General features: G+C 51.7%; 6 protein-coding genes across 6 annotated transcripts; 4 read left to right on the forward strand and 2 right to left on the reverse strand.

Moving 5' to 3' along the window:
- Nucleotides 1–2177: 2177 nt before the first annotated feature.
- N0V89_007916 (uncharacterized protein) lies at nucleotides 2178–3248 on the forward strand (the record flags this gene model as incomplete). Its single annotated transcript, XM_056216676.1, has 2 exons — nucleotides 2178–2644; nucleotides 2717–3248. 2 exons carry the CDS (start codon nucleotides 2178–2180, stop codon nucleotides 3246–3248), a joined length of 999 nt encoding a protein of 332 aa, XP_056070923.1.
- Nucleotides 3249–3600: 352 nt separating this feature from the next.
- N0V89_007917 (uncharacterized protein) lies at nucleotides 3601–5150 on the reverse strand (the record flags this gene model as incomplete). The annotated part of the gene is made up of 4 exons (XM_056216677.1): nucleotides 3601–4023; nucleotides 4071–4462; nucleotides 4518–4971; nucleotides 5025–5150. 4 exons carry the CDS (start codon nucleotides 5148–5150, stop codon nucleotides 3601–3603), a joined length of 1395 nt encoding a protein of 464 aa, XP_056070924.1.
- Nucleotides 5151–7316: 2166 nt separating this feature from the next.
- Nucleotides 7317–11187, reverse strand: N0V89_007918 (uncharacterized protein; the record flags this gene model as incomplete). The annotated part of the gene is made up of 3 exons (XM_056216678.1): nucleotides 7317–8762; nucleotides 8816–10132; nucleotides 10195–11187. 3 exons carry the CDS (start codon nucleotides 11185–11187, stop codon nucleotides 7317–7319), a joined length of 3756 nt encoding a protein of 1251 aa, XP_056070925.1.
- A 455-nt stretch (nucleotides 11188–11642) lies between these two features.
- On the forward strand, nucleotides 11643–13740 carry N0V89_007919 (uncharacterized protein; the record flags this gene model as incomplete). Its single annotated transcript, XM_056216679.1, has 2 exons — nucleotides 11643–12037; nucleotides 12198–13740. The coding sequence occupies 2 exons, from the start codon at nucleotides 11643–11645 to the stop codon at nucleotides 13738–13740; spliced, it is 1938 nt and encodes a 645-aa protein (XP_056070926.1).
- A 6748-nt stretch (nucleotides 13741–20488) lies between these two features.
- N0V89_007920 (uncharacterized protein) lies at nucleotides 20489–22150 on the forward strand (the record flags this gene model as incomplete). The annotated part of the gene is made up of 2 exons (XM_056216680.1): nucleotides 20489–20493; nucleotides 20518–22150. 2 exons carry the CDS (start codon nucleotides 20489–20491, stop codon nucleotides 22148–22150), a joined length of 1638 nt encoding a protein of 545 aa, XP_056070927.1.
- Nucleotides 22151–26639: 4489 nt separating this feature from the next.
- N0V89_007921 (uncharacterized protein) lies at nucleotides 26640–27608 on the forward strand (the record flags this gene model as incomplete). Its single annotated transcript, XM_056216681.1, has 2 exons — nucleotides 26640–26835; nucleotides 26944–27608. The coding sequence occupies 2 exons, from the start codon at nucleotides 26640–26642 to the stop codon at nucleotides 27606–27608; spliced, it is 861 nt and encodes a 286-aa protein (XP_056070928.1).
- Between the last annotated feature and the right edge of the window lie 43 nt (nucleotides 27609–27651).

The following is a 27651-nucleotide window of genomic DNA, read 5'->3' on the forward strand; positions in this document are numbered from 1 at the left end:
GCTGGTATGACTCACACGACCAGAACTTGTATCTCGCACGAACATGTATCTTTCGCAGCACCCTTTCAACTCGGCCACATCGAAACGTGCCACACAATGGAGATAGCCCGGAACCGTTGGGCACCACAGCTACGTCCGAACGGCGTCGTGGATCCGTCATTCGTCTCGCGGAAACTTACACTGCCCACTACTCCCACGATATCTTTTCTCAGCCTCCCGCGTGAATTGCGCGACAAAGTCTACCTGTACCTTATCCCCAATACTCTGTCCTTTACCATGCAAACCCAAACAAGGGAGAAGACATACTGGTACTGGCCAAATCGCTCAAGCGGCCTCCAAACCAGGACATGCCCCATACATCATTACCTCGCCTACAGTCCAGCTCTCCTCATCAACCGTCAAACCCGCTCAGAAATACTCTGCACCATTTTCGCACACACAACCTTCTGCTTCAACTGGCGGCGACGCGCGCCCTTCATCCTCAAATGCCTGCATTCCATCCCAGACCATGCGAAAGCGCGGATTGCACATCTTTCGTGGACGGAGTGGGCGCTTCACACGGGCGGTGAGCGTAGGGGCTACACAGGGTGGACGAAAGTCATGAAGTATGTTGAGACGCACTTCGCCAGCTTGCGGACTATGTGCTGCAGCTTCCCGTCCGGCGAGCATGGGTTGCATCACTATCATAATTGGGACGTGCCGCGGTTAGCGGTTAGTATGCTTATGGAAGGGAAAATCGAAGAGCTGACGTGGGGATGGCGTATGGATGGGTTCTCATACCGCAGCGGGATTGAGGACGGAGATGTCGTCGAGGTGGCAACGGCGCTGTTGAGTATACCGTATAGCGAGGGTGCGGATGGGGATATGGGATGGGAGTATGGACGGTTGCTAAGGGAGAGGGAGCAGTTGGATGAGAATGATCCGTTGGACAGGTGGGCGCTGGAGTGTTTGCAGCGGCCGAAGCACCGGCTTGTTGTGATAACGGATTTTACGCAGCGTCTTTTGTTGATACGAAGAGGATAAATCGCATGTTGTGTCTCTTACTTGTAACTGAATAGCGGCACGTTGGAGAGCTCCTCAATTGATAGGGGATAAGCAACGGATTGACAATCCGACAGACAGACGCAGGTCTTTCGAACGCCTGCAGATCAGTCGGCACAGGGATTGTTTAGGTCGCCGATTCCCGTATTGCGAACCCTGCAGTCGAACGGAGGTTCTTCGGCCAGATCCAGCGTGGTGTATGATCAGCATAAATGCCTGCAGAAGGCTGGATGAGGCTACAGGCAGAGAGGCGAATGGCATTATCAAACAATGAGCGGATCAAGTCGGAAATTCACCCTGCGTAAAGTAGATTTCGCAAGAGGTAGGCGATGATAGGATGTAGATCGTGTTATAAAGATAGTGTGGTACTGTGTATGAGTGGGGTCTACATATGTAGTCTAGCGCAGCGGACCACCATACATACATAGTACATACCGTTTGCCGCCACTGAGCTGGGCTGTTTCACTCACGTTCCAACGGTTCTTGGCGCTATCTGTAGATCCGTACGTTTTATTCGTCGTGTAGACGGGGTCCTCATTTGCTGGGTTCCTTCACTTATACAGTATTTCTGTTTCCCATCTGCTTGAACAGCTGCTCGTACATAACACTCCCTTCCACATCAGCAGCGCTCAGCCTCTCCTCGGTCGAGACCTTAATGTGCGATGAAAGATCGATGTTTTCCAATCCCCTGCCGATCTTAGCTCTTCTTCTCACCGGTGTTCGTATCCCCTCGTATTCCTTACCCAAAGCGGTTGCTGCTTCCGCCCCCACCGATGACGTCCGACCATCGTGTTATACCTTGTCCCACCTCGTGTCGACTCCCAAACTGTGTTCCCTTGCAATCAAAATCCGTAGCACGAGCGCTCAACGCGCCGCTCGCAGTTTCTAATTCGCCAACTACACCTCGTGTTCTCAGCCGCGATCCGTTGCTGCAAGTATGATGTCGCATCCGCCCAAACATATACGAAGAGACCAGAAGCCATGCCCGCTTTTCGAAACACCCGTCTCTACGTCCTCGCGAACGTTTCTGAATCTACCAACGTCGGCGCCGTGACCCACAGCGTTCGCGTTTCTTCGTATACATTTCTTTGACGCTTCGACGATCCCCATCCCGCGGTACGGTGCTCGCCGCAGCAATGCTTCAGAGTCCAGTCAGTCCAGAGAGCCCAGACGGCGCAAGGGCGTTCCACAGAATACACAACTATGAAGCCGGCCTGGAAGTTGCCGCGAACCAGAACCGCGAGAAGAATGACTTGGATCCCGTGGTTGTGAACTCGCCGGTTGACACACAGTCGCCGCTTTATGTCACTCACGGACGCTGGCCAGAGGCTCCGCAGGCGATTGATTCCACTTCTCCGCAGGCAATGGGCGATGCGGCGCTTGAGACGAGTCGTGCCGCTCCAGCTCCAGCGCGACATAGTCAGGATGCGTCAGGAGCAGAGAAGGCGTCTACGTTGGGGATTAGCGAAAAGGGAGTTCCTAACCGCTGGTGTGGCCTCAGCAGGAAAGTCCTACTGCTCATCATACTATTGGTGCTCCTCCTAGTAGGCGCCATCATCGGCGGCGCCGTCGGAGGCACCCTCGCAAAGAAGTCCACCTCTCTGTAAGTTTCCCCCTGCCGTTGCACCCTCCTCCACCCAGCTCACCAAGATACTAATCCCACAATCTTACACAGCCCAGCCTTAGCGAACACCACAGCCTTAACGCAACCAGCCGATCAAACCGCCCCATCAAAGACATCCTCCTCCACAGAGTCCACATCCGCCCCCCACGTCCGCTTCCGCCTCCAAACCTACGACGACTACAACTACGCCGGCAGCCTCCAAGCCTTCACCGAGCCAGGCATCTGGGCCCCCGCCTTCCCCATCCTCAGCTACACGTGGGTCCCCGCCCGCAGCGGCGACTACCTCGACGAGAACCTGCTCCGCTGCTCCGTCGCCTTCTGCGCCAACGAGACCGTCATAGGCTGGCGGGGCAGTTCGGAAAAGCAACAGCCCGGCAGCCCCGAGAGCAACCACACTGCGAATTTCTTACATATTGCGTGTGATAAGTTGAATGTCAATCCGGAGTGTAGGGGCTTTGGTCTGGGGAGCCCGGAGGCGGAGACGAGTGCTATGACGGCGCAGGTTTTTAGCCAGATGCCGAGTGGGACGGAGGGGGAGTGGGGGAGAGCACGACGCTGGCGACCAGTGCGACGGCGAAGGTAAACGCATCTACCTCTCGTCCGGCTTCGAAGTCGACGTCGGGTTCTGGTCCCGCTTCATCAGTGTCGAGTTCCGGGTCCGGTCCCGGCCCCGGCGCCGGTTCAAGTGCAAGTGCTTCCGGCGCAGTTGCAAGTCGTTCCGGGCCCGGCGCTGATATAAGTCCCACGGCGACGCCAACTTGATTCTTTGCTTTTCTTTCTTTCTTTCTGCACGCCATTCACCAAGATACCACTTTGTTTGTTTATATAAGAATTTAAGAATGTAGCTTTCATTCCTTCGTTGCGCATGCATCTATCTTCACACCTCCATCCTATTTACAACACAACACAACCCCTCCCCCCTTGTAAAGACGCCCCTACGAAGAATTCGAATTATCCGCACAGCTCCACGCTGCACTCCCCCCCGTCGCCTTGTAGCTATCGATAATCCCCACCACACTCCCATAGGTGCCCGAAATCATGAGGAACGTCCCCGAAATGATGATGAAGAAGCACCAGAAGACCATGAGCAGCCACTTCGCGGACTTGCGCTCCTTGCCCTTGCTCCAGTGGTCGTACAGCCACATGCCGCCCATGGGCTGGAAGCAGATGAGGGTGCCGAGCAGCGCGCCGACGAGCGAGACGAGGCCGCCGAAGACGGGGATCGCGGACGCAATGATGTAGGCGATGCCCGCGACGCTGCCTGTGCAGCCGAACCAGGTCATCCAGTGGATTTTGGTGTTGCGCGCGAGATGTGTGGTTCCGCGGAGGAAGCGGATGAAGAAGTATTTTGCGGCGAACTGAGGGTTGTTAGCTGTGGTTATCGCGTTTGATATGTGGGACTTACGTGGATGTACATGGTGGTGCTGACGAGCAGACCGGGGAGGGCGATTCCGTAGCAGACTTTCTTCATCAGGGGGCCTGCGGATCCGAGGGCGGGCGATGCCACGTAGGAGCCGCAGTAGTAGTAGACGACTACGCCAATGGCGATGTAGACGGCTGTCATGATGGTCTGGCAGTAGATGAGCGACTTTGTGAAGTCCCGCGGGTCGCGCATCTCGGAGACGATGTTGAAGTAGGCGGGGACACCTGCGTAGGCGAAGACGATGGAGGACAGGGCGGCGAAAGCGCTGGCGGCATCGGGCGTGGCGAAGAGCTTGTAGTCGGAGACGAAAGTGCCGGTTTGAGGAGCTGCAGATGGGCGGTCTTGCACGCCGACGGAGACGGTCAAGATCAAGACTGGAAAGAGGTTAATTATAGGATTTCTGTACCAACGCGTCTTGTGGAAACTTACTGGAAATCAAGATGCTGAAGGTTCCGATCCACGCCAACCACGAAATGCGTCCCAGCGTCTGGATACTTCCCAGGCCGAATCCAACGACGGCAGCGACCGCAACGAAGATGGCCGTGCAGGCGCCATGGCTCGAGAGAGCATTGAGATCGGTTGCAATACCAAGGATACCGGAGCCTGCGACGAAGATGCAGAACAACGCGAACGCAATACCGAAGCTCTCGTAGCCAAAGCGACCCAGGATTTTGCGGCCTACGTCATCGAGGCCGTACACGTCGGGATGGCGCACTTTGAACACACCCACGATCCAACCCGACCAGGATGTGCAGATTCCAATGGCCAGCAAGCAGAGGATGCCGGGGATGAGACCAAGCACGTCGAAAACCTCTGGGATGGAGAGCACGCCGAGTCCGATTTGGGTCTTGAGCATCAGCACGACCGCGCCTTTCCAGCCAACCTGGACAAAGTCAGTGACGTGCGGAACAAGCATGGACGACGTCGTCGACTTACAGCTCGGTAGTTGGGGCCCTCCTCGGTGAGTTCACCAAAGACGGCATCCGTGGCAACCGTCTGGTTATCGACGAACTCTCCACCCTCGCCTCCATCCTCAGCGACCTTCTTCTCGTTGCGTAACATGATGGGTATGCGGTCTCAGTGAAGGGAGGAAGAGCAACGCAGTCTTCTGCCCACAAACAGCGAAATCGGCATCGATATTTATCATTGTGGAGACAGGCCCCGGCGGTTCCCCGGTCGCTCTTGGTTCCCAACCACGGCCACGGCCAGCGGTGGGTCTTCACCATCAGGCAGGTCAGCCTCTCGACACGTGCGTCCGGCCGCTCCGTGCCCATCGTCGACCCACAACCTATCTTCTCTAGCCCTCGGTCCGGCGTCGCTCTATCTCCTCCGATGCTAGCCGAACTGTCATCGCGTGTGGTAACTTATCTCTGCCCAAAGCCATCTCAAACATTACAATCTACACAGTCTCAAAGCCTGCGTTATGCGCGGTTTACTCGGCACGAAGCCGCCATGCAAACACGTTGAGCGCAAGCTTTTCCAGATCGACGCCCTGCCGGAAGCGGCTAAGCCACCGGCCTTCTTGCGTAAAACCCCGCGAAAATTCCTGCGGGGCACCCTGCACGCAGCCGGAGGAGCCTCGCCTCGGCGTCCCCCCATAGGCTAGACGCCCTGCCCATGGGGATGATGGCGCCATTGAATTCTCTGTACGTAAAGCGGAAACATAGCGCCCCTTGGCTGCTATCGCGGCGCGTGTACAGCGACAAGAGATGCGCCCAGAAGGAGGCATTGCTTCTAGCCGCCTTACTATCGACGTCGCGCAGCGGAGTGGAATTCCCACATTGGGGGAGGGACCTCGTATGACAATTGTGGTCTGTGGGATTGGTATGCGCATGATTACTTCACCAGCTTTGTGATGCATCCTTCATCTCACTCACAAACCCGCTATATCACAATGCTGAGACAGAAATCCACACACCGCGCCGAGCGCAAGCCCTGTGTCCTCCAACGCGCCTTCCAAGCCTCCCGCGCGTTCCTGCCCAGCGCCGAAAAGGCCCGAAATGCGGCTCTGCGGCCTTGGCCCTCTCGGCTCCCCTCCACATGGCGCGCAAGGATGGCGCGCTTGCCTATCGTGCACTACCGCACAAGGCGACGAGCTAGCTCAGTCTCGACGCAGTGCCACCACTGTACTACCACCGTACTACTCCACGTTCTGAGCTCTCGCCCGACCCAAAGACGCGCACCAAAGCGTTAATTCATACTCGACTCGGGTAGTATTAGGCGTAGTAGGTCTGGGGATGGGTACCTTCGAGGAGCAGGCTCGGCATAGGCTTGGGGTCATACACCACCTGTGAAGGAATCGATTGGCTGCATTGCACTGCAGTTCATCAGGTCTCGGTTGATCTGACGCCTCCTAAGACGTCGTGTTTCAGCGCGGACAAGTCGGGGCGAAACGAAACTATCTCCCCGCACTTTCTTCGCTTGCTTGAAGAGTCGGCGCGGAGCTTGTGCAACTACTGGTCATGGAGAAAGCGCGCTTTGCCAGGGGCCGTCGAGGCTTTTCTCGTCCTCGACCCGTTCCCAATCGCGCGTGGAGCCTTCGTCTGCTCAGAGGTACCTCGGACACCGCGCGCTGACTGGCTTTGCCTCCCCGGGCGTGGCACATGGTGTCGTTCCCGGGTTTGCGCAAATACTGTAGCATGCTAAAAGACGTCTTCGCGCGGATACAGGGACTAGAATTACATGCCGATGAGGTAATGGATGATGGGGAGATATACATGGTGTGCTGAGGCGCGCGTCTCCTGGTCGTTGATTTCCTTTTTGCGTGCGAGGGGGGCAGCTTTGCGACATGACATCTATGCTATGGTATACTTCGTACTACTCTGTACGTACTCGGGCTTTTCACAATCATGGAGACGCTGGACACGTAGCACACATGGGATATGTATTTGCATTTGCGTTTATTCAAGTGGTATCAAGTGGTGCCGGGGCTATGTAGGTGCTGCACCGAAGCGCAACAACGCCTCCGAAATTCAAGGGGTATACAAAAACGATCATGAAAGCGACATCCTCCCGTTTAGATGCAGGTAGATGCCAAAGCATCAGGATCAGATAAGTGGGATCCCCAAGATTAGACGCCGGGAAATGCATGTGCGCCTGTCCAACATTAAATCTCATCCTGTCGTTGATATCCATTCGATACGCTCTATGAGAGCTTGCAAACAAGCGGTGCTTGAGCGTTTCTACAAGGCAACTGTTCGTCGACAATGCAGTGAAGTAGCGAGACGCTCAGCTGTCATCGTCTGACAAGTCAACTTCGATCGCCCATGCGCGTGGAGTGCGCCGAGTACGCTTCCCAGGTGAACCAGCTGAGAAAGAATCCGTCTCCGTGGCGCGCTTCTTGCTCGGTGTTTGGCGCGACCTTCGCGCACGCGGTGTGTTGAGGCCGGATTCATCGTTGGTCCCAGAGTTGTCAGTAAGCGATGGTGTAGAACCACGCTCGTCCTCTGTAGATACCCGAAGGTAGGCCGACGATGACTTGGGAGCCTCGGATTGCATGCGGCGAGAGTCGTGTGCAGCATCCTGCTGCTGTTCAACGCGCTGCTGCTCCTCTTCTTGCTCTCTGAACCATTCGTCGTGCTGCTCCGCGTAGGCCTTCTCCATGGCCTCGATCCACTGGCTCTTCTCTGGATCTTCTTCACAAGTGTCGACGCAGTCAGGGCATTTGATGTAGAATGCGGTCGGAGCAGAAGGCTGATGCATCATCTCGAACTCCGGAAGATTCTCGCCAATCAGCTCCTCTTTGCCCCATTCCATGCAGTCCTCGCAGAAACCTCGAGGGCACCACCGGCATCGATACATGAGGCCTCCTGCATCGGTCGTGTTCTTGCCGCACTCGCAACAGGTGTGTTGAGGGCAGAAGAAACCGGCAAATCCTTTGACCTTTTCCTGATAGTCTTCGTCTAGGCAGTCGAAATGGAAAGCTCGAGGGCACGACTTGCACTGGACGATGTGGCCAATCTCAGGCCCGTCGAAGCAAGCTAGACAGTGCTCTTCATGAAGGTACTCGTGACGCTTCTCCCGCACCGCATTCGCCAGGCGAGGGTCTTTTCCTGCCATTGTCGGAACGGCCTCCCACTGAGCACAATTCAGCGACTCCTTGCTAACCTCGTAACCATCGACCATGACAGTCAGCTCCTTGCGTTGGCGACGATCCTTACGGATATTTGAAACGTCGGGAGCATTCTTGAGGCCCTTCTTCTCCAGCTTTCGTTGATACCGTTTCCCATCGAAGACTGCAGTCTCTACCCGCTCTATCACGGAAAGCCATTTCTCTTCGTCAATCTCAACACCGTCGGCGTCAGGAGACTGATAAGGATCGGCAGGCTTGTCTCGGCATTTCTTTAACATCGTGTCCAGGTCCCAAGAGAGCATCTCGGTCACATCAATTTCGGGATGCGACAAGGTTTGGGCGCCCCGACGAACGAGGGACTTCAGTTGCGATGTGTTCATCTCTGGAGCATCACCACCAACGAGCGTGGTTCCGCCGGTATCTGAAACACGTTCACCAAACATAGTTCGCATGGACTCGGTGATCTTGGTCGAAAGGTACAACTTCTTACGGATGCGACCCATCATCTGCTCCTCTACCGTACCTTGTGTGCAAAGCTTGTATATCGTTACTTTCTTTTGTTGGCCAATTCGGTGAGCACGGGCTTCGGCTTGCAGCGTGACCTGTTGAAATATATGATTTAGCAAAGTAAAGGCGGTCCTCGGTTCAAACGTACCTGTGGGTTCCAATCTTCATCTAGGAAGATCACGTCTTCGGCTGCTGTCAAGGTGATGCCGAGACCACCAGCTCGAGTAGACAGCAGCATAACCTTGTAGACGGATTTCCTATCATTGAACAACCGCATCTCTAAATTACGGCGAGCGCGACCGACGCTCCCGTCCAAGCGAAGGTGTTTAAATTCTTGACCGAAATTGCTAATCATCTCTAGCATATTCTCGCACCAGTCCAGAGTCTCTGTAAAGCCCGAAAAAATCAGTACTTTCTTGCCTTGATCGAAAACACTATGTTTGAGAAGCTTCTCGAGCACGATGAATTTTCCTGAGGAACGAATGATGTGTTGACCAGCGTAGTAGGGCTCTGGCATTGCACCGGGAAGAAGATACGGATGTGAGCAACACTTGCGAAGTTGCATGACCAGGTTCATCAGCTTGCGCCAAGCCGAGGTCGCATCGCCGTTTTTCTCCGTCTGTACAGCCTGTCGCATGATTTGCGCCGTCTCTTCCCACTTTCCCTTCTCGTCGGAAGCGGCTGAATTAGGTTGCACTTGCAAGTCTTGCGTGCGACGACGCTCTGCGTGCTCTTGCTTCTCTGCCTCGAGTGCTGCCAACTCCTTTCTCTTCCCGCCTGCAAAAAGATCATCTAGCATCGAATCATCCACACGCGTGAGCAGCCTAGTGTACCAGAACCGCTGCATAGGCGTGAGCGGTACATACAACAGTACCTCTTCTTTTGGCGGGAGGCCCAAATCGACACCAGGACTATCTTTCATCCGACGTAGCATGATGAGCTCGAGGAGTCGACGAGCATCATCCATGGTCTTCTTGTTAGCGCGTCCACGCGCAAGGTCGAACGATTCTTTGAACAGGCCCTGCGTATTGTCCGTGAAGACATCGGGAAGAAGCCATGCCAGTAAGCTCCACAACTCCACCAGGTCATTCTGCACCGGGGTACCCGTAAGGATCAGGCGGTGCTCCGAGGAGACCCGCTTCAACGCGGCCGAGATCTGGGATACATTGCTTTTGATCATATGGCCCTCGTCCAGCACGACATAGCGCCAGAGAAACGAATGCTTGAACCAGCTCTGCTCAGCCTTAAATGTGTCATAAGTTGTGACGATGATTTTGTACGAGTCTGAAGCCGATTCGGTCGGTAATTTAGACACCGTTAGGCCCGCTTTCTTGGATGCCTTGCGATCTCGAGCTTGGGCTGTTTCATTGCCGTATTGGTCCTCGAGACCCAGAGCGACCTTCTTAAGACGGTCTCGCTGAGTCGGCGTTCCGTGATAGCGCAAGATCTTGAGTTCCGGCACCCACTACACTATCATTAGCTTGGCTTGTGTGGCTTTTGCCGCAGATGCAATCTCAGGCGACTCACCTTCTGAGCCTCGTTGACCCAAGAGTTCAAGACACTCAGCGGACAGATAACAAGATATGGGCGCGACTCTTCCGAGACAACATCCAGTTCACAATCTTGTTCCTCTAGGTATTGGAACAACGAAAGAGTCTGCAAGGTCTTTCCCAAGCCCATCTCGTCAGAGAGAATGCCGGAGAAACCGTTATTGTGGAGATATGCAAGAAATGATAGACCGTCAAGCTGATAGGGCTTCATGGTCGCCTTGACGCCCTTGGGCTGCGCGGGGAGGCGCTTGTATTCCACGACAGATGCTGATTGCCCGTTCGCGACGAGTCTCGAAACATAGTTGTTCTGAGGGAGAAGCGGCAAGAAGAGATCTTTGTTGGCAACGATAAAGCTATTAGCTTTTGCTTGGGTTTTTCGCGCAATATCATCCCGCAGACGTGCCCGAGCAGTGTCGAGCTTGCGCGGTGACAGAGCATTCGACTTGCGCTTTGAAGGTGGAGTCGGGGGATAATAGACAGTGTCCGACGCGAGAATGTCACTCTTCCTAACTCGTGTACTCCTTCGTGGAGCCTCATCACGATCCTTGTCCTTGCGACGGTTCTCCATCTTCAGGCCCTCGAGGTGCGCATATGACTTATGACCTCTGCGTTTGGAAGACTTGGGAATGGGAGACACAAGCTGCTCTTCGAAGGTGTCCGACTCGCTGGCGCTCTCGCTCTCGCTGGTGTCTTCGGTCGAAGTCGAGGAGCCAGACGAAGTAATTGTGGTGGTATTCGAGAGATTAGAAAGTGCATGAACAATTTTAGGTCGCTGGGAGCTCGGTTGATTTTGTTTTATCGGCGGCTGTGGTGCCCTGGCAACCGACTCTGTTTGCGGTGAGCCCAACGAATTCTCCCTCCTGGCTATTGTCCTGGCTTTGGTCGCCGATGTTGCAGATTGCTGCGCTCCGAACTGAGCCAAAAGACTCTCGTATGCGCCTCCCCGCGTTGGCGTCGTCTGCGGAAGCATGCTGGCGGTGCGCGAGTTCTCATATGTCTGCTATCGAGGTAAAAGAATCCGAGTGAAGGCAAAGTGGTGCGCGTCACCGGGTTCATGGAGACAAACAGCCATGGGCGCAAGCAAGCATTGCGGGGCGATGAGAGTGAATGCGAACGGGACAAAGGGATCTACACTGTTAGACATTAGTGTCGATATGGCGAATGATGAATTGTGCCCAAACTCACTGTCTACACTTGACTGTCATCACTCACAGGCGGAAGTGAGGATGCTCGCGGGCGAAGAAGTCGCGTCCTCGAGAATATGCGCGCTAGCGGAGAAGAGCGGCTTAACGCCGAACTTTCGCGACCGCAACCTTCAATTGCGCTTAACGAGCCACCATCAGCTTGCTCTCCCTTCCTTCGCCTTAGCCACCACCACCACCATTGCGCACAGGCTGGACGCGCCGCCGCGCACCCGTTGTCGCCATGAGCCAGCCCCTCACGCTGTTTTGGCCCATCTTTCCCCAGAGATCGGATGGCCGCACTGTCGTTAATAACAAGGGCACGCCAGTCCGCAATGGCCCGACCGAGTCGCAGCTTGACCGCACGCCCAACGAACACGGCCAGAGCGACTTCTACCGACTGATTGAGAAGGATGACGCGAAGCACGTCGATTGGCGCAAGAAACTGGGCGGCATGCTGCTGCGCGAGATTGGCCGCAAGGAAGACGAAGACAAATGGCAACAGAGCATTCTGTGGGACTTCCCTGAAGGCTACAGGCTGTACGAGCATATCAAGTCCAAGACCAATGGCGAGTCGAAAAACCACTCCGGTGGCGGTCATGACAGACAAGACGCCTACCTTTACGGCTATCCCAAAGGGTAAGTCTATCTTACAGTACAGCGCCTACGCTTTTCTGCATGAGGAGATTCTGCTTGTGACCGAAAAATTCACCATCTACTTAGCATCTTTGGCATATCACCTTTACGCTATCAATTTCGGCCTATCACTCTGGTTCATGCGTACTGATTGTATACATAGACCCCGAAAACGCTTTCGAAGCCCAGTCGAGTTCTTCCCGCATCTGCTGTGGCTCCTCACCGACGAGGCGAGCGACTACAGCAACTGCACCTGCCGTATATGCTCGCCTAACCAGATCGAAGTTGAGAAACCCGCCCAACCAGCAAGACCTGCGGACATCACATCAAGCACAACTACTGGCCCGAGAACAATGAGCGCTCCCAATGGGCCTATACCGGTCAACCGGAATCCGGCTCCGATACCTATTCGACGTCCCAGTGTAGGCACGCCCGTCGCACAAAGCCCCGTATCGAAGCCTGCCACACCTACTACTAGCCCACACCACACCGCACAAATTAAAGCGCCACCTCGGCTCGAGCCTACTTCCCTCCCACAACCACGCACACTCGACCAGCAAGTCGACAGCCAATACGGCAAATTCATCGCTCGCCCTGGGGAAGTAGTATGGTTCAGGAGGCCAGGCGGTGCCTTTGGCTTAGGACTTGTGGCACGGCGCTGGTCATCCGCAAGCGGCACCACTATCGGCATGTACAGCATACAGCCACTTTCATACCCCGGTCATGCTCCGGCTCAAGAGATCGTTGAGGCGGGAGCGGATGTGAAGCCTTGGCTGGCCTGGTCAGTGCCGTCTTGCACTTTCGAGGTGTTGCGGCAAAACCCACACATCACCTACCACACTGCCAACTGGAAAGCCTTAGCTTCAGGCCAGTGGGAAGGCCATCCCGAGGTTGATGCTTCCATACTCGCGGCCAAAGCGATAGACATGACATATACGCCATTCGAGAAGTTAAAGACGATCCCCAACAACGGAAACGAAGAGCGCCACTGGAACGGAATATACTATGGTGCTGAAAAGGTTTGGCGAGGCGAGCCCGTGCGCTTGCGCCTGGGTATGGGATCCGACGTTCTGGTCATTACCGAGATCATTGAAAAAGTCTCTCCTGTCGGCACCAATCCACACCAAGTCAGCTCTAGGGTCGAGTTACGGGGAGACGTATATTCATATGCAACGCTTCCTGCGCCGAACCCTAAAGCGCCGCCAACTTTACCGCAAAACAACTACGTCCCTGTCCGCATGCGAGAAGACATGAACTGGCGAAATCAGACGTTGCTGCCCTCTGCCGGCGAGCTTTGCTACTGGAAGCTCATCTCATCGAACCAACGCGTAGCCCTCGAGGATGTCAAGGGTCGCTGGTACGAGATCAGCGTGCTCTTTCAACAATTCTTCTGGGAATCCGTTCAGAAAAAAGAGGGTGGTAATGGTAGCTGGATGAACGCACGCGGTGACGCCACCGGTCAGAGCAAAGAGCATGGCACTCTACAACCGGATCGCCTCGCGGCCTTTGCCGGCGCCATTCCGGAGCAGCTAAGACTTGTTGATGGGCTAGATCCGCCAGGCGACCACGATAAAACACAGCCCGCAATGCAAGGCATAGAACTTGGTATGGGTGCTGGAACTGGCGAGACTAATTTCGCCATCGACGAGTTTATGAACTTCGGCGAGGACACAACAATGCCCTTTGGCGATAACAACATCTACTGAACCATCCCGTGACTTGCGATCACTCGTTCTTACCAAGCGCACTAGAAGACTTCGAAAAGACCGACACTACACCTGTGGTACACCTGTAGTTGAGTTCGAAATCAATAAGCACTTAGTGACAAGGGCCAATGCCTTGTCTCCGGCTTTTCAGCTCTTCAAGGATACCTCACCAACCACGTTCAACTTTCTCCATTAGGGTCTTGGATATTGAAGGATCGTAAGTCTTTCGAGCAAAATGTCCTAGTCTTGCGGTGGTCATAATCCGTTCTAGCAGCGACCGCACGCTTTGGAATTCGCAAAAGAAATCCGCTATTCTTGCCGTATAACAGCCGGCAAAACGACAGAATTCAATCATGCACTTCCACGCAACCACACGGACAATGAAAGGGGGTTCATAAGCATCGCATTCCAAAGAGTCAGCAGCACTTGATAGAGTCATCTCTAGGAAATCCTCGTCGGACACATCACGGTTTCGGTCTCGTTGACTAGCATCTCATTGGCGGATGGCACCTCTATCATCGACTTAGTGTTGTGCTTTTCATAGTATACCCCTTTTGCGTCACCTTAGACGATACTAAATCTATTACTATCATATTTGATTTGATGCTTGTCGACTTCCATGATTACGTTCGCACACCGGATGAGGAAATGAAGGGTATTCTTTTGGACCGAAGTTACCCCAGTGCGAACCACTGCCTTACGTGTTGTAGTATCCATTCCTACACGTCGGATGCGTATCTTCCGGCGCCGCTCTCTCCCTATAAGTAGGACGCGATTGATAAGCAACATCAAACGGAGTGTCTTCAGGGTGATAGGGGGGAGATGTCACTTTAGATTCCAAGAACGCTTCATGCACGAAACGTTTTTGTCCTGAGCATGGAAGCAGATATCACATTCATGATTCCAACCATCTGCTGTACCCCTGACCTATCCTCCCACCATCATGGATATCCTCTGTCCACCGCCTACACACTTATTTCTTCTTCCCGCCGCCATGGCTCCCTCCAGTGTACTGCCCATACGCATCCCACAGACCCCCTGCCAGACAATCAGGGCAGAAATATGCGCTAACGTCCAAGGTACGGCTCTTCACGTTCGAACGCGGGACCTGTATCGGGTGGCGTTGCCCGTTGTCACAAATTTCGAAAGGTTTAATCTTGTGTAAGAGGCAGTGGTCGCAGGAATAGCGCGTGGTGTTTTGCCAACACATTTTGGAGAATTGTTTGCTTGCTTCGGAGTTCGTGAGGTCTTGTTTCTGGGTTAATTGTGCGGTTTTTGATGAAGTTTCGAGGTTGGTTATGAGGCAGATGTAGGGGTTATTATATGATTACAGTGCGGGCAAGAGGATGAGTTGGTGGGCTTGCGAGGATGTGAGTGATGCATGAAGGGAGCTTGATGTGGCTATTGAGATGACTGTTGTGAATATACCCCAAAGATGGGTTGGTCAGAGTCTACAAGGTTGCTGTCATGATAGGGCAAAGAGACAGCGATGAATTGACCCGGATGGATTATGTGGTGAATGCAGTGGCAGGTTGTCTGCCGTAGTATATTTTTGATACTTCTCTTGAGAACGTGGCAGGCTGGTGAGTGTACGGTACTAAATTGAAGCTTGCGACTCTTAAGACTGACGTGGAGCGCCAATAAATGTAGTCAAATGCTATAGGCGCCACTATAGAGTTACACAGAAGACTCAAGCTGGAGTCAGCACTTGAGGATAGCATCATACTATACAAGGATATATAATGGTATGAATATAAGTTCGTGGTGCTGAATATAAAACCCCATGGGTAGCTCTTGTCTGTAGATGAGTGAGGGTTTGTCTCAACGCGGCTGTACCTCGCTAGCGGAACACGTGATCCAGTCTCGACTGCTGGTGAGTCACTGTTCTCCCGTTGCGACGAGCGTCATCGCTCCGCCAGGGCCCAAGATGTAGAAATCTGCCACAGCAAGACCCAGGAAGACAAAAATCGTGCGAATATGCAATAGTTGCCGAACCTGTTGTGAGCGAAAGACGAAAGTTAGCATGCGATGCGGCTTAGTATCACCATGCGAGACTGACGGTACGAAGTGGGACCAGAAAAAGCCCACCTGCGGAACACGTGTGATTCTGAGGAAGCCTTGTACGAGGGTTACCCAGCGTTCAGGTTTCCCAATGTAGTGGTGGAGCCTGAAAGTCCCCTAACGGCGGTCGGAGAATCGAGCGGCGGCGGCGGCTCCAGCCTATGCCCAATCGACCATCCAAACATGGACCAGATGGCACCGTACCTATCTAGAATTCATGATCTGGCCGAATCCTCACAGCGTTCCGAACGAGATCTTACGCATTGGTACAGCTACTGCCTACCATCCCTTCATCCGATCTTCCTTTGTCTCTCCGAGCTTGCTAACGATCAGCCGATGCTCAAGAAATCCATCCTGGCCTTTTCATCATGTCAGATCAGTTGCTCCTCATCATAGGCCTGGATTCCTCGTCTCAACGTTTCCTGAATGTATCGTGTTTGGTTTGTTTTCGAAACCCCCGATAAGAAACCACAGTCTTCTCCTTACATCATCCCCGACGCCAACATTGTGGAACAGAATCCTCATGTCCAAGGTACAATAGCGGACCCTGACGCGAGACGCGAAACCCTAACCCTCAAACATGAAGTGCTGGTTGTTTTTCAATTAGCTTTCCTCTTTCCTGGGATGTCTTTGACCTTGTAGATTGCAAATCTCAAACCGAATTGTGCACTTGCAGAACAGGGAGGGGACGCTCTGGTAGCCCTACGTTCTATCCTTAGTCAGCAAGATATGTTCAACTGCACAGGATCTGTGCTCCACATTACGAATACATACATCTATTAATGTTCTGCTGCGTTCACTGTTGCGCCCTCGTTCATAACGTCTCCAGTTGTGATAGCTCTCCAGGGGGTCATACGGATTATTGGTGTCTATCTCAGACATCGTGATTTGGCTCTCGGAGCGTCCATTACGCCGGATGAACGTCCGTAGTCCTTTGAGGGTGGCGGTTATCGTAGGTGATTCTAGGAATGCTCTGCTCCTCACCAGTTCAACCCTCGCATCTGCATGACTCGTAGACCTTCTGCCCCGAATCACTCGCTTCAAATAGAGGAAAGCACGAGTAGACCGATTTCCTCGGCGGGGCTTCTCGTTATTCGTGGGGCGCGCGAACATGGTGCGAAAGGCGGTGATCTCCCCCGTGAACACCGCAATGCTACACTCGATGTGCCGGAAGATTGTGCTCCAGACTACACTGTATGTGAGTACTCCCGCTGAATCGCGGGTGAGTCCCCCAGCCAGTCCCGCAATAGAGAAGGCGACCATTACCACGCTCAGGCATAAGAACGTCAGGATTCGTAGTTTATGGGTCTGTCTGAGCTTGGTCTTACGGAGGAGGAGAACGGGTATTGATGTAATCAACAGGTCCGTCAAGATACTTGTCGCCGCTTTGATTCCACTGATCAGATAGTTGTACCTTGGCTGGTGGAAGCATGTCGCTACACATCCCTATTAGCATGTGTTATCCAAAAAAATGTGGCGCTTGTACGTACGGCTTTTGCTTACGCCACACTTTATGATATTTTGATTTGCGTGAAAAAGCCAAGAAGCTATCGTGAAGCTCATCACAGACCACCAGTATATGCTCAACTTTCTTGATACGTCTCCGATCAGTCTCCGGAACAGCGCGAGGAAGGATATTTTATCATGTACTCTGTTGTTGCCGCAGTCGCTATCCATATATTGGTCCAGAGAAAGAGGCGATTTTGAACCTCCAAGATCTCACTAGCTGTGAACAAGACAATGTTCAGTGGATCGATCGCCAGCAATGTCGTGATAAAAATCATATCCAGTTTGTAATAAAGAATAGCAGTCTCAACGACTAGACAAATTGTTGCAAATATCACGATGTAGTCGTCGACAAACAGCCTCCTACATATTTGAGTTCGTATGACGATGCGGACTACGACCGCGAAAATCGCAATTCCTGCGAGAGGCCCGACGACAACCTAGATGGAAGTCAGTCGATTCTCGCTGCTGGGAAAGATTATTGCATACTTCAGCGGCTGGTCTGGAGACCTTTCCTGGATGTGCAATCTTCCAATCACGTTCTGGCTTAGGTGGAACGACAGTCGGTAGTGCACTGACGAGGGCCGTTAGGTCGGCCATATTGTTGCTCTTGAAAGCGGAAGGTGAAGAAAGATTCAACTACAACAAATACATGCTTCGGGCATGGTTAAATCAACTGGGATATTGCATACACTCCGCGCTGTCGTGTGAATAAAGCAGGTCCAGGGCGAGCAGAAAACGCTATAAGGTTGGTTCTTTTCGACGCCTGGGTTTGCGGCTGAGACATCCCCACGGATTGTTGGCTGTTGTTCGTTTGCCTTTCGGTTGCCTTGCAGTTGCCTCAACGGTGTGTGGCATATAGATTGTTTGGGGTCGCACAAGGTCAGCTCGGGATCCGAAGTGGGTGCCTGATTCCATACCGATGAAAAAGTTTATACCTCAGTACGCTTTCGTTTCGAGATCTAGTTCCTACGCAGAATTGATCATGCCATCGGGACGGTATAGTAGCCATAAGGCATTTTTGATCGTCTTCTCGGGCATTAAACGATTGAAATAAACACTCTCCTTCTACGTCAATGTTTCTCGCTACCTAATACCCACATCGCGATAAAGTCAAAACCTCAGGTGTAGTCTATTACGAAGACACACCAATTGTTTCCCCCATCACACGAATCAAGGCGCTCGGGTATTGCTACCGGGTCTCCACCATTGTGATGAAGAATCGGCTGGGGCTCTTGTATGCACAAAATCACTCGGATTACAAAAATGTTGAATAATCGCTCATAACGCCAACATTTCGAATAGCTCGGATGGGTATCATTCTATCTAGTCTCTATCATCAAGGCTCTTTTCTACGGCTACTATCAGGAATTCATCACCTCCTCGAAAGGGGTATAGTGAGAAGCGAGGGCATATAGGTTTGTCGTAGGTCACGTGAATACTAACGCCAGCCCATCACTACGATGAGAGTATTGATCACCCATTTCTTGAGAGTGATCTTCTGTGGGGCGACTAAATACTGTAGAACGGAATGGAAGACTAACCATGGGTCTTTTTGTACATGATTTGGGCCTATCAAGTACTTTGGTGTTTCCAGTGATTCGTGACTTGGTGGATTCGGAATGCAACGTTCCCTCCGATCCATGAGACGGTCACGTGACCTTCACAAATGCTTAGGTCGTGGCCTGTTTCCTCGCCGTTAATTCCTTCGGCGAAATACTGTTCTCGCCTTCCTCGCCCTGTCTCAAGTCGCTGAAATGACCGGTTGGGGGCCGTGATCTTCGGCACAGCTGTGATAGATCTTTCTTACCTACTACACCTAAACCGTGTGACTAGCCTGGAATACTACTCTTTTCTTCTCGCTCGTACACTCTTGCATAGCATCGATGCAATTCCCTTGTAAGTCTAACGATCGCTTCTCTGCTATCTTTATCGGCCTGTGATGATGAGTTTCCTGTATACCAAGCCTTATCAATAGCGCTTATGCGGTGTGAAAGACTGTGCCGCATTTACCCTTGTCTCAAGCTCAGCATCCTCAACACTGCGTTTTGCATGGCGCTCCGCCCCCAACCGCGGCCCGGGATGCAGGACGCGCACAAGCGCGATGCAACACATTTTCACGCGAACGTACAGCCATACCTACTCACTCTTACTTAATTATCAGCAGGGAGATGATTGACATCTAAATGACGGCCTTTTTCGGCTCTGCCTTGATCGAGTTTATCAGCAGTCTACAAGAACTGCAAGTCTACAGAAAAGGAAGGCGTTCGACTGTATTGTGTTTCATAAAAGCGCCAAGCTCCTAAGTGCGTCACAATACGAGCGCGACGCTCGTACTCGACGCTTAACATTCGCTGATACAAAGTGTAACCGAAAGGGTGTTCTGCAATCATGTTTGAACTAGGAGTATGCCCTCTGCAGTTTGCGTTGCAGATCACGAAGCTTGGATACCAGTTTGCCCTCTCCCACTCACAAAGTCTATCTCCATTGGATCAATCGAGAGTCTGAGCTTAGGGATGTATGTTTGATGTTTCGCACACACCTATAGTTAGAATCCGATACAGTATCCGCAGCGCTTGTGCCGCAGGGCGCATTTTGTGTCGAGAGGGGTGAATGTTACAGCCTTAGGAATGTTGCGCCTTATAAATCGCCATGTCACTATACAAAGGATGTAGCCAGTATCTTCATCGTTCAGTCCTTCAAGTATTCCTCCTACAACCACAAATTTCTCTCTCATAATTAAAGTGTCCCCCAGCAATTGTCCTCACGTGGCATATGAGCTATGTCTTCTATAACCACCGAATCTGACTCTTTGGATCAGCTCCAGTCTCCAGAACAGGTGGAACTCTTAGACGCCATCGACAAACTTCGAAACCAAGGATTGGGCCACCACAATATAAGCCTCCCACAACTTATCGTTTGCGGAGACCAATCGTCTGGGAAAAGCTCTGTGCTAGAGGGGCTTACCAGGCTCCGTTTCCCGACCAAAGACGGCTTGTGTACGACTTTTGCAACTGAGCTTATCCTGAGAAAGCGAGCAGTCACGGAGATTCATTGCTCTATCAACCCAAGACAGGACCGATCCCAACCCGAAAAAGATGAAATCGCCAAGTTCAATAGATCTTTTGCCTCTTCCGAAGAGTTCGCATTTCCTTCGCTCTTCGAACAGGCTCGCGAGCAAATGGCGTTTGGCACTTCCTCGGAACGAAGCCAGTTCTTTGAGGATGTCCTGCAGATCAGATATTCCGGACCCCATCTTCCTTCGTTGACCATCGTTGACTTGCCCGGCATTATACAGTCTGAGATTGAGACCGGACAAGGCGTCATGCTGGTCCGCAACCTTGTGGAGAGCTATATGCGCGACGAAAAGTCCATCATACTCGCTGTTGTATCAGCTCGCAATGACCTTCAGAACCAAAGTGTGCTCGACTTCGTCAAAAAGCACGATCCAAGTGCCAGTCGCACATTGGGAATCATTACGAAACCAGACAGTTTGGATGTAGGGTCCGAGAGTGAAAACCTGTTCTCAAAGCTAGCAAGAAATGAGGCCGTTCCACTGAAGCTGGGCTGGCATGTTGTGAAGAACCGGAGTTTCGGCATGAAAGAGCAGTCGGACGCAGAGCGTGACGAGTCAGAGAGACAGTTCTTTGCGACTGGAGTCTGGACCTCGATCCCTCGCACAAACGTTGCTATTGATGCCTTGCGAACTAAGTTGTCTCGAGTTCTGCTCCAACATATCCGTAAAGAGCTTCCATCTCTCAGCACCGCTATACAAGATGCAATCTCTTTGGCGGAAACCGATCTCAAAGCTTTAGGGAGCCCACGACATGAGCCGCAGCAACAGAGGAATTTCCTGATGGGAAAAGCACAGAAATTCCATTCCCTAACGCTGGACGCGCTGAGAGGATTATACAACGAAGAGTTCTTTGAGGTCTCTTCGTTCCATGTCATCCCACCCACCCGTCTACGCACTCAAATACAGGATCTCAACTTAGCATTCGCATGCGCAATGTACAGTAAAGGCCATCAGTATCATATTGTCGACGGCCAAGTTTCTCCGGACCTAGGAGCAAATTTTCTGGCTTCCAATGCGACTCACAACTACAATTGTCTCCCGAATCCAATCTGGATAGATCTGGCCAAGTTCCTTGAAGAGCGCATTGGAACCCAAGTGCGGCTCAGCCGGCCATCAGGCTTACCTACTCTTGTCAATCCTTGGGTCATTGGTGCAGTATTTCGTCAGCAAGCGAAGCCTTGGGAGGCTATTGCTCGACAGCACATAAGCGACATCTATGAGGCAGTGCAAGCCTATCTAGAGGAGAGCTTGAGCAGCATGATGGACAGTGAAACGTTCGATTCGTTGATGCACGAGCATGTAGAGCCTGAGCTTGAGAGAAGGCGGGCGCAGCTGGACAAGAAATTGACTGAACTGCTCACTCCTTATCAGAAACAAGAGCCCATCACATACGATCCAAGCTTCATCAACGACTTGAAGCAGGTCAGGTCTAAACGGTATTTTGGATCAAGCAATCAATTTTCTTTCGGTGGACCGCAAAAAATCTCCACACCTGAAACCCAGCTCCTAACAGAGTCGTTGGACGACTTCACCAACGTAGACATCCTGAATCTTATGCAGATCTATTACAAGGTCAGTGGATTACAGGCTATTATGAAGAATAGAAGGCTGACTTGCTGTGTAGAAAGCCATTTCGGTGTTCATCAGCAATGTTACAGTCCTTGCGATCGAGAACTGCCTTATCACAGATCTTCCATCGCTCTTGGACCCGGAGCTTGTGCTCAACATGGACGAAGAGAAGCTCCAAGTGATCGCAGCAGAGTCTGACGAGATACGCACCGAGCGCACTGCCCTGCAGAAAAAATTGGCTGACCTGAAAATTGGCAAGGGAATTCTAGGCGCCCAAGCACGCAAGTCAGGAAGTACGTTTTTCCGCATAACAACTTATTACCCATTTCAGTCTCGCTGACGGCAGAACAGTCACGCGCAACGCCACTCGGTTGCAGAAAGCTGCGGCCCCGACTCCAACTCCCCAAGCTCCAAACTATAGGCCGATGACTCCGCCGGACCAAATAGCTCCGACTGCCCCTGTTGATCCAGGTGAGGGTCCAATCCACAGCTAAATACTAAGAGAGAAAAACACGTGCTAATTGAATTCGAACTAGTCGACAATCTCGCGTCGAGCTTCCACAACATAAACGTCAATCCACCTCCAACCACCAAGGGTCCGCTTACAACACAGACTGGAAACTCGCCAGCAACACCTCCAAAGTCCCCCAAGGCTGCCACCAAGCCGTTGAGTCCGTGGGTGATGCGTTCGAGTACCGTAGAGTCCCTAGATGAGGACTAATCGGGACTATTCTGTTGCAGTGGATGATTGTTGAGGGTGATCCTGCATTTTTAGTTTTACTAGCTGTACTATAGTGGATTGGAGCAATACTATCTCAAAGAGGGACATTTTAGACAAAAGCCTTTTCAGGGCTTTCCGTTAGGACCACACCTTAGGCGTTCTGGAAGGTCATGTTACAGTATATAGACAGTTAGCTCCGAGAGCTGCTATTATGATCGAAAGCCTGAATTCAAAAGCATGAATATTTCTGGGTTGGCAGGTCCACGTTTTGGTCCAGTACATCCATCCTCTCCCTCCACGACGTTCGCATATCTAATATGCGAACACTAATAAGCCATTTGACCTAACCGACCTGTTATGTCCAAATGTATTCTGAGGGTAGCACTGCAGACGGATTCGATAAAATGGTCCGACATCTTCGGGCGATTCTACGGCCGTGCTACATTGGAGAGATGTGCAATATGATGTCTGCTAGTTTCAAAGACCCCGAGGACTTTGTTGCATGTTCATGGATCTAACTACTCGAAATAACAGAAAAACAGCTTCTGGCTTTTGGGCCTACGCTAATGTGTCCTGAATCAGTCAAGAGCAACGTGCTAGACCATCGCTTCGAAAACCCACTTTTACATTTATACAAAACGCATGAACTCCCACCGAAGTCCAATCAAATCCCATAACTCTCCGTCCATGAGCCCGTGAATATAACAAGCTCCAATTATTTCCCATCGATCACCTGCGAGCCTTACGACGAGTGGCATTCTCATGCCTTTGAAAACGCAAAGTGCATCTCCAATCTGCGTGCGGAAAGGGACCCAGCCAATCCTACCATGTTGGGATACAAAAAATTGTCTTGCATATCGCACTCTGCCTTCAGCTTGCTCAAAAGGCTCAGCCAGCTCCTTGAGTATTCCGACACCAAGTGCCCAGGCCATAAGGTCATACTGCCAGCGTTTTGCCATCTGCAGCTTTTTCAAGAGGTACCAATATCCGAAGGCGACCCCCAACTCGTCATCGGCCGGCTGATTTGGAGATGTGTGATGAAAGCGTGGCCCACGATTGTAAACAAGTGTTCGCCAAAATGCATCGAAAGACTGTCCATCCGTAATGCTTCCTCGAGGGTCTAATGAAGGATCTGCGAGAATCCTAATCTCTGACAACCAATGGACCATGTCGGTTTCATACTTGGACCATAATGTCAATGCAGTGCGCTTGTCGATGCGACCAACCCTTATGTGCTGATCTGACGAGGGCAATCTTGGCCGGTCGCTAGCGACAACCCGGACTTGATCAAAGATGGCTCCTTTGATCTCTATCTCCTGGACTCACTAGTGAGTCTATTGTATAGCATGGTATCTATATTTAGAATCTACTCACATTAGGAACACGAATTTCCCAGTGACTCGTAGACAAATTCGGTCGTTCATAAAACTGTTGATCCATGCGAACTTCTGGGGCTGGTATAGTCCTTTTCCCTTGCAAGTTTAGACTATTATAAAATCCCGTCATTAGTAGACCGGGGCTATGAGGCGACACTAAATCGGGAACCCAGGAAGGGATACCCAATCTGTGGTTTTGGGGATTTGCGTGGAATGCCAACCATTCAATGAGGAATCTATGCTCTTCGGGGCTTTCCTCAAGCACCAACATTTTGGTACCATCTTCTGTAACTTCGTAGTTGGGTATCCCTAGCAAGGTCATTTTGCCGACGAGACAAGCAAGGTCTGTGAATGTTTTCTTGTAGGATATGAATGCGTCTGAAATACCAGAAGAAACACCAGTAAGCGCAAAGAACCTATCCCGATGGTCCGTAGCTCCCATTCCCGGGTATCTCGATAACGTGTCGTAAATTGGAAGTGCGCCTTTCTTCTTGAAATCATAGTAGCCCTCTGCAATGCTTCGAGCCATGAGAGCGGACACTTTGGGGCTGCCCATCAATACGTCGTAATTTTCGTAGAGGTTTCGATGTCGCGCAATCTGTATGGCTGCCCATAGCACTACCTCCGTGTTGAAGTCCAGAGATCCCTTCCACATGATAGATCCTCGGGCCATTAGAAGTTCTTGAACAACCCAAACTCGACTGAACCAAGTGTTACTAATGACTCTGAAAAGCGCGTTCCATTCAGAGTTGAACCTAGGATCAGGTACTCCCCTAGATCTGCAATCAAAGTCGTGGAAGTCATAACGACCGACATCTGCATCATATCGAGACCCATCACACTTTTGGTATAAGGTTTTGGCGAGATTTAGGCCTTTCCAATCTTCAGGTTGTTGTTTTCCTAACCAGACGATGACGCGGTTGGCTTGGGCGTAGATTTTCGACATCAACCGAACTTGGCATGTCTTCTCCTCGGTGTCATCTTGGTTGATGCAAATCTGATCAGCCCAAAGTAAGCCTACAGACCTGCGATGACGCCTCTCTTGTAGAGCAGCATGGAGATTAGCGCCAATTTCCATTGATTGACCATCACATCTAATTCGGATTTTGTCGGTTTGTCCTCCCCACACATAGGAAAGTGCTTCAAACTCGGATCCGTCGAGGTTGCATTCCAACAGCTGAATTGACAGAATGCTCTGTCTACCGTCCGGGGTGATCTTTATAAGCCGAATCCTCTTTCCCTGTAGCGTTCGATGATAGGCAAACGCACCCATCATAATTCCATGGTTTCATCTGTTCGTGGGATTGAAGAAGAGGTACAAACCATAAACATTTCAAGTCCAGCTCTGAAGGTCTTGGGAGTGACTGCCTAGATGTAGATGATGTAGATATGCCGATCCTCGCTTTCCGGTGAGACCTCGGGATCCTTGACCGATAGATGTTCCCACTTCCGGTGAGCTTAACATGTACCTGCGGCATTAATCTTATTAGATGCTTCGTCCGATGAGGGCATTTCAAAGTACCGAAATATGTTTTTTTCACGTTCCATAGATTTTACCCATTCAAATCAGGGGGTCCCCTCAGAAGCTTTTGGGGTTGCGCCACGTAACACGCCACTAAGCGAACGTTTACTGCTTTCATGCCTGATCGACCAGCTCTATCCACCTGACATCTAGGGCGCACTTCCTCGTTAGTGATATTCGAATGCTTGTCCGAGTGCTTGGAAGCTTTCGAATGTTTGGAGGCTTTTTGGGGTGATAGAACTCTCATGAGCTACGCAGAGCTGCATTCAATGTAGAGTAACCACTGATGGTATTGCGTCATTATCAGCCAAAGCAACGTACTAGCAATGTGGCACGGCTGTTGCTTAGTATAAAGAATTTCTTGATAACACTAACTTGCGCCTGTTGACCATGCAGCTACTATAATATGCGGAGTTCTGCAACATTGCCACCCCGGTTGGTACCTTGAACGCAAGCGAGCAAGCGAGCAAGAGACAAGATACCATAGTTTACATAACCGTTGTATTGTAGAAATCTCGACGAGGTTCAATGAGACAGAGTTAGATTCGCCTAATGACTACGATAGCAGCACGAATAGTACTCCTTGAAAACGAGCGAGCAGTTTCTTGAAGCGGCGTACGGCTGCGATTATCCACTCGTACTGCCTTAACGTATGTGCCTCGGTAGATGAGCTCGCGAATGGAGCACTGCCCTTGCTTCCCTTCCGCTGTAACGCCAATGAATCAAAACCCGGCCCCAGTCTTTCGCATTTCGCAATTCAGAATCAGAAAACTGATTACACCTAGATGCGTTGACGACCTAGGATCTCACCCCCACGTGGAGTGGAGCACACCATCGCATGATTTCACCTCGTGAGACTCCAGGCAACTAACGCCGCGCGGCTTAGGCAACAAGCACGTTATCCAGTTATTCCGGTATACGGCATTCAAGGAAAATATTGTTCCTCAGAGCAATTTCCAATGGCGAATGCTTTGATATAGTTGTTTGAAAATTCTTCCACTTCATACATTTTCAAACATGAGAGTACCTATGCTGCCTTCCTAGACTTCCTACCACGAAATCTCAATCATGGCATCCAACACCCAGACAACGCCCAGTCATGCTGCCCCTAATACTTCGGCCTCAATCGCCGCCAGAGGCAACGAAATCACCGGCCTCGACATCTTCCGCCCCACAACCGAAGTCATCACAAATGAACGAGTGATGGAGCTCATGTCCCAGATGCACGCCGACATCCCCTCAAGTGGCGAAGACAACCCCTATGGTCCATTATCCACCCACGTCCTGCGCTACTGAAAACCCAATCTCCCCGCAGTGGGAAAGAGAAAGCCTCCAATCATTGCCTTCATCCACGGCGGAAGCTGGCGCGTAGGAACATATCTGGATTCAATTGGCTCGAAGAAGATAGAGCACTTCTTAAGAGCAGGATACGCATTTGAAAGCGCGAACTACACCCTCGTACCTCACGTGAGCGTGCAAGAGCAGGTCCAAGAAGTCGCGAATGCTGTATCCTACCTTTTCCAGCACGCAGAGAATCTGGGCTTTGACGCCGACCGTATCGTCCTGATGGGTCATAGTTCCGGAGCTCACGTCGCTGCTCTACTAGGCACCGACACTACGTACTTAGCCAAAGCAGGCGTGGAAATAGACAAGATAAAAGGCGTTATTACCCTGGACGCCTCGAACTTCAATTGCGCAGCCGAGATCCTTGACTCCCCTGGTCCTGTGGCGGATAACATGCTCGCTGGACTAGGCTCAGATCTTGCCCATCTAAGAGACATGAGTCCTACCTACCATGCTCAAGCGCCTAATGCGAGAGGGTTTCTTCTGCTCCAAGTGCAACGGCAGGGAGATATTAGGCAGGCGGTGGAGTTTGAAGCTGCGTTGTTGGCGGCGGGGACGGAGGTTGAGATGAGGGTTGTTGAGGGCGAGTCTTTCGAAGGACATATCGCCATGCTCTTGCGACTAGGCGACGATAAATATGCTGCGACAGCGGTAGTAGATGAGTGGCTAGCGAAACACGTGCTTATAGAATGATGTAGTGGGTGTTGACTTGGCTATGTCTACAACGACGACCTAG

Source organism: Didymosphaeria variabile (assembly GCF_027946475.1).
Source record: "Didymosphaeria variabile strain IMI 356815 chromosome Unknown scaffold_5, whole genome shotgun sequence".
NCBI lineage: Eukaryota > Fungi > Ascomycota > Dothideomycetes > Pleosporales > Didymosphaeriaceae > Didymosphaeria > Didymosphaeria variabile.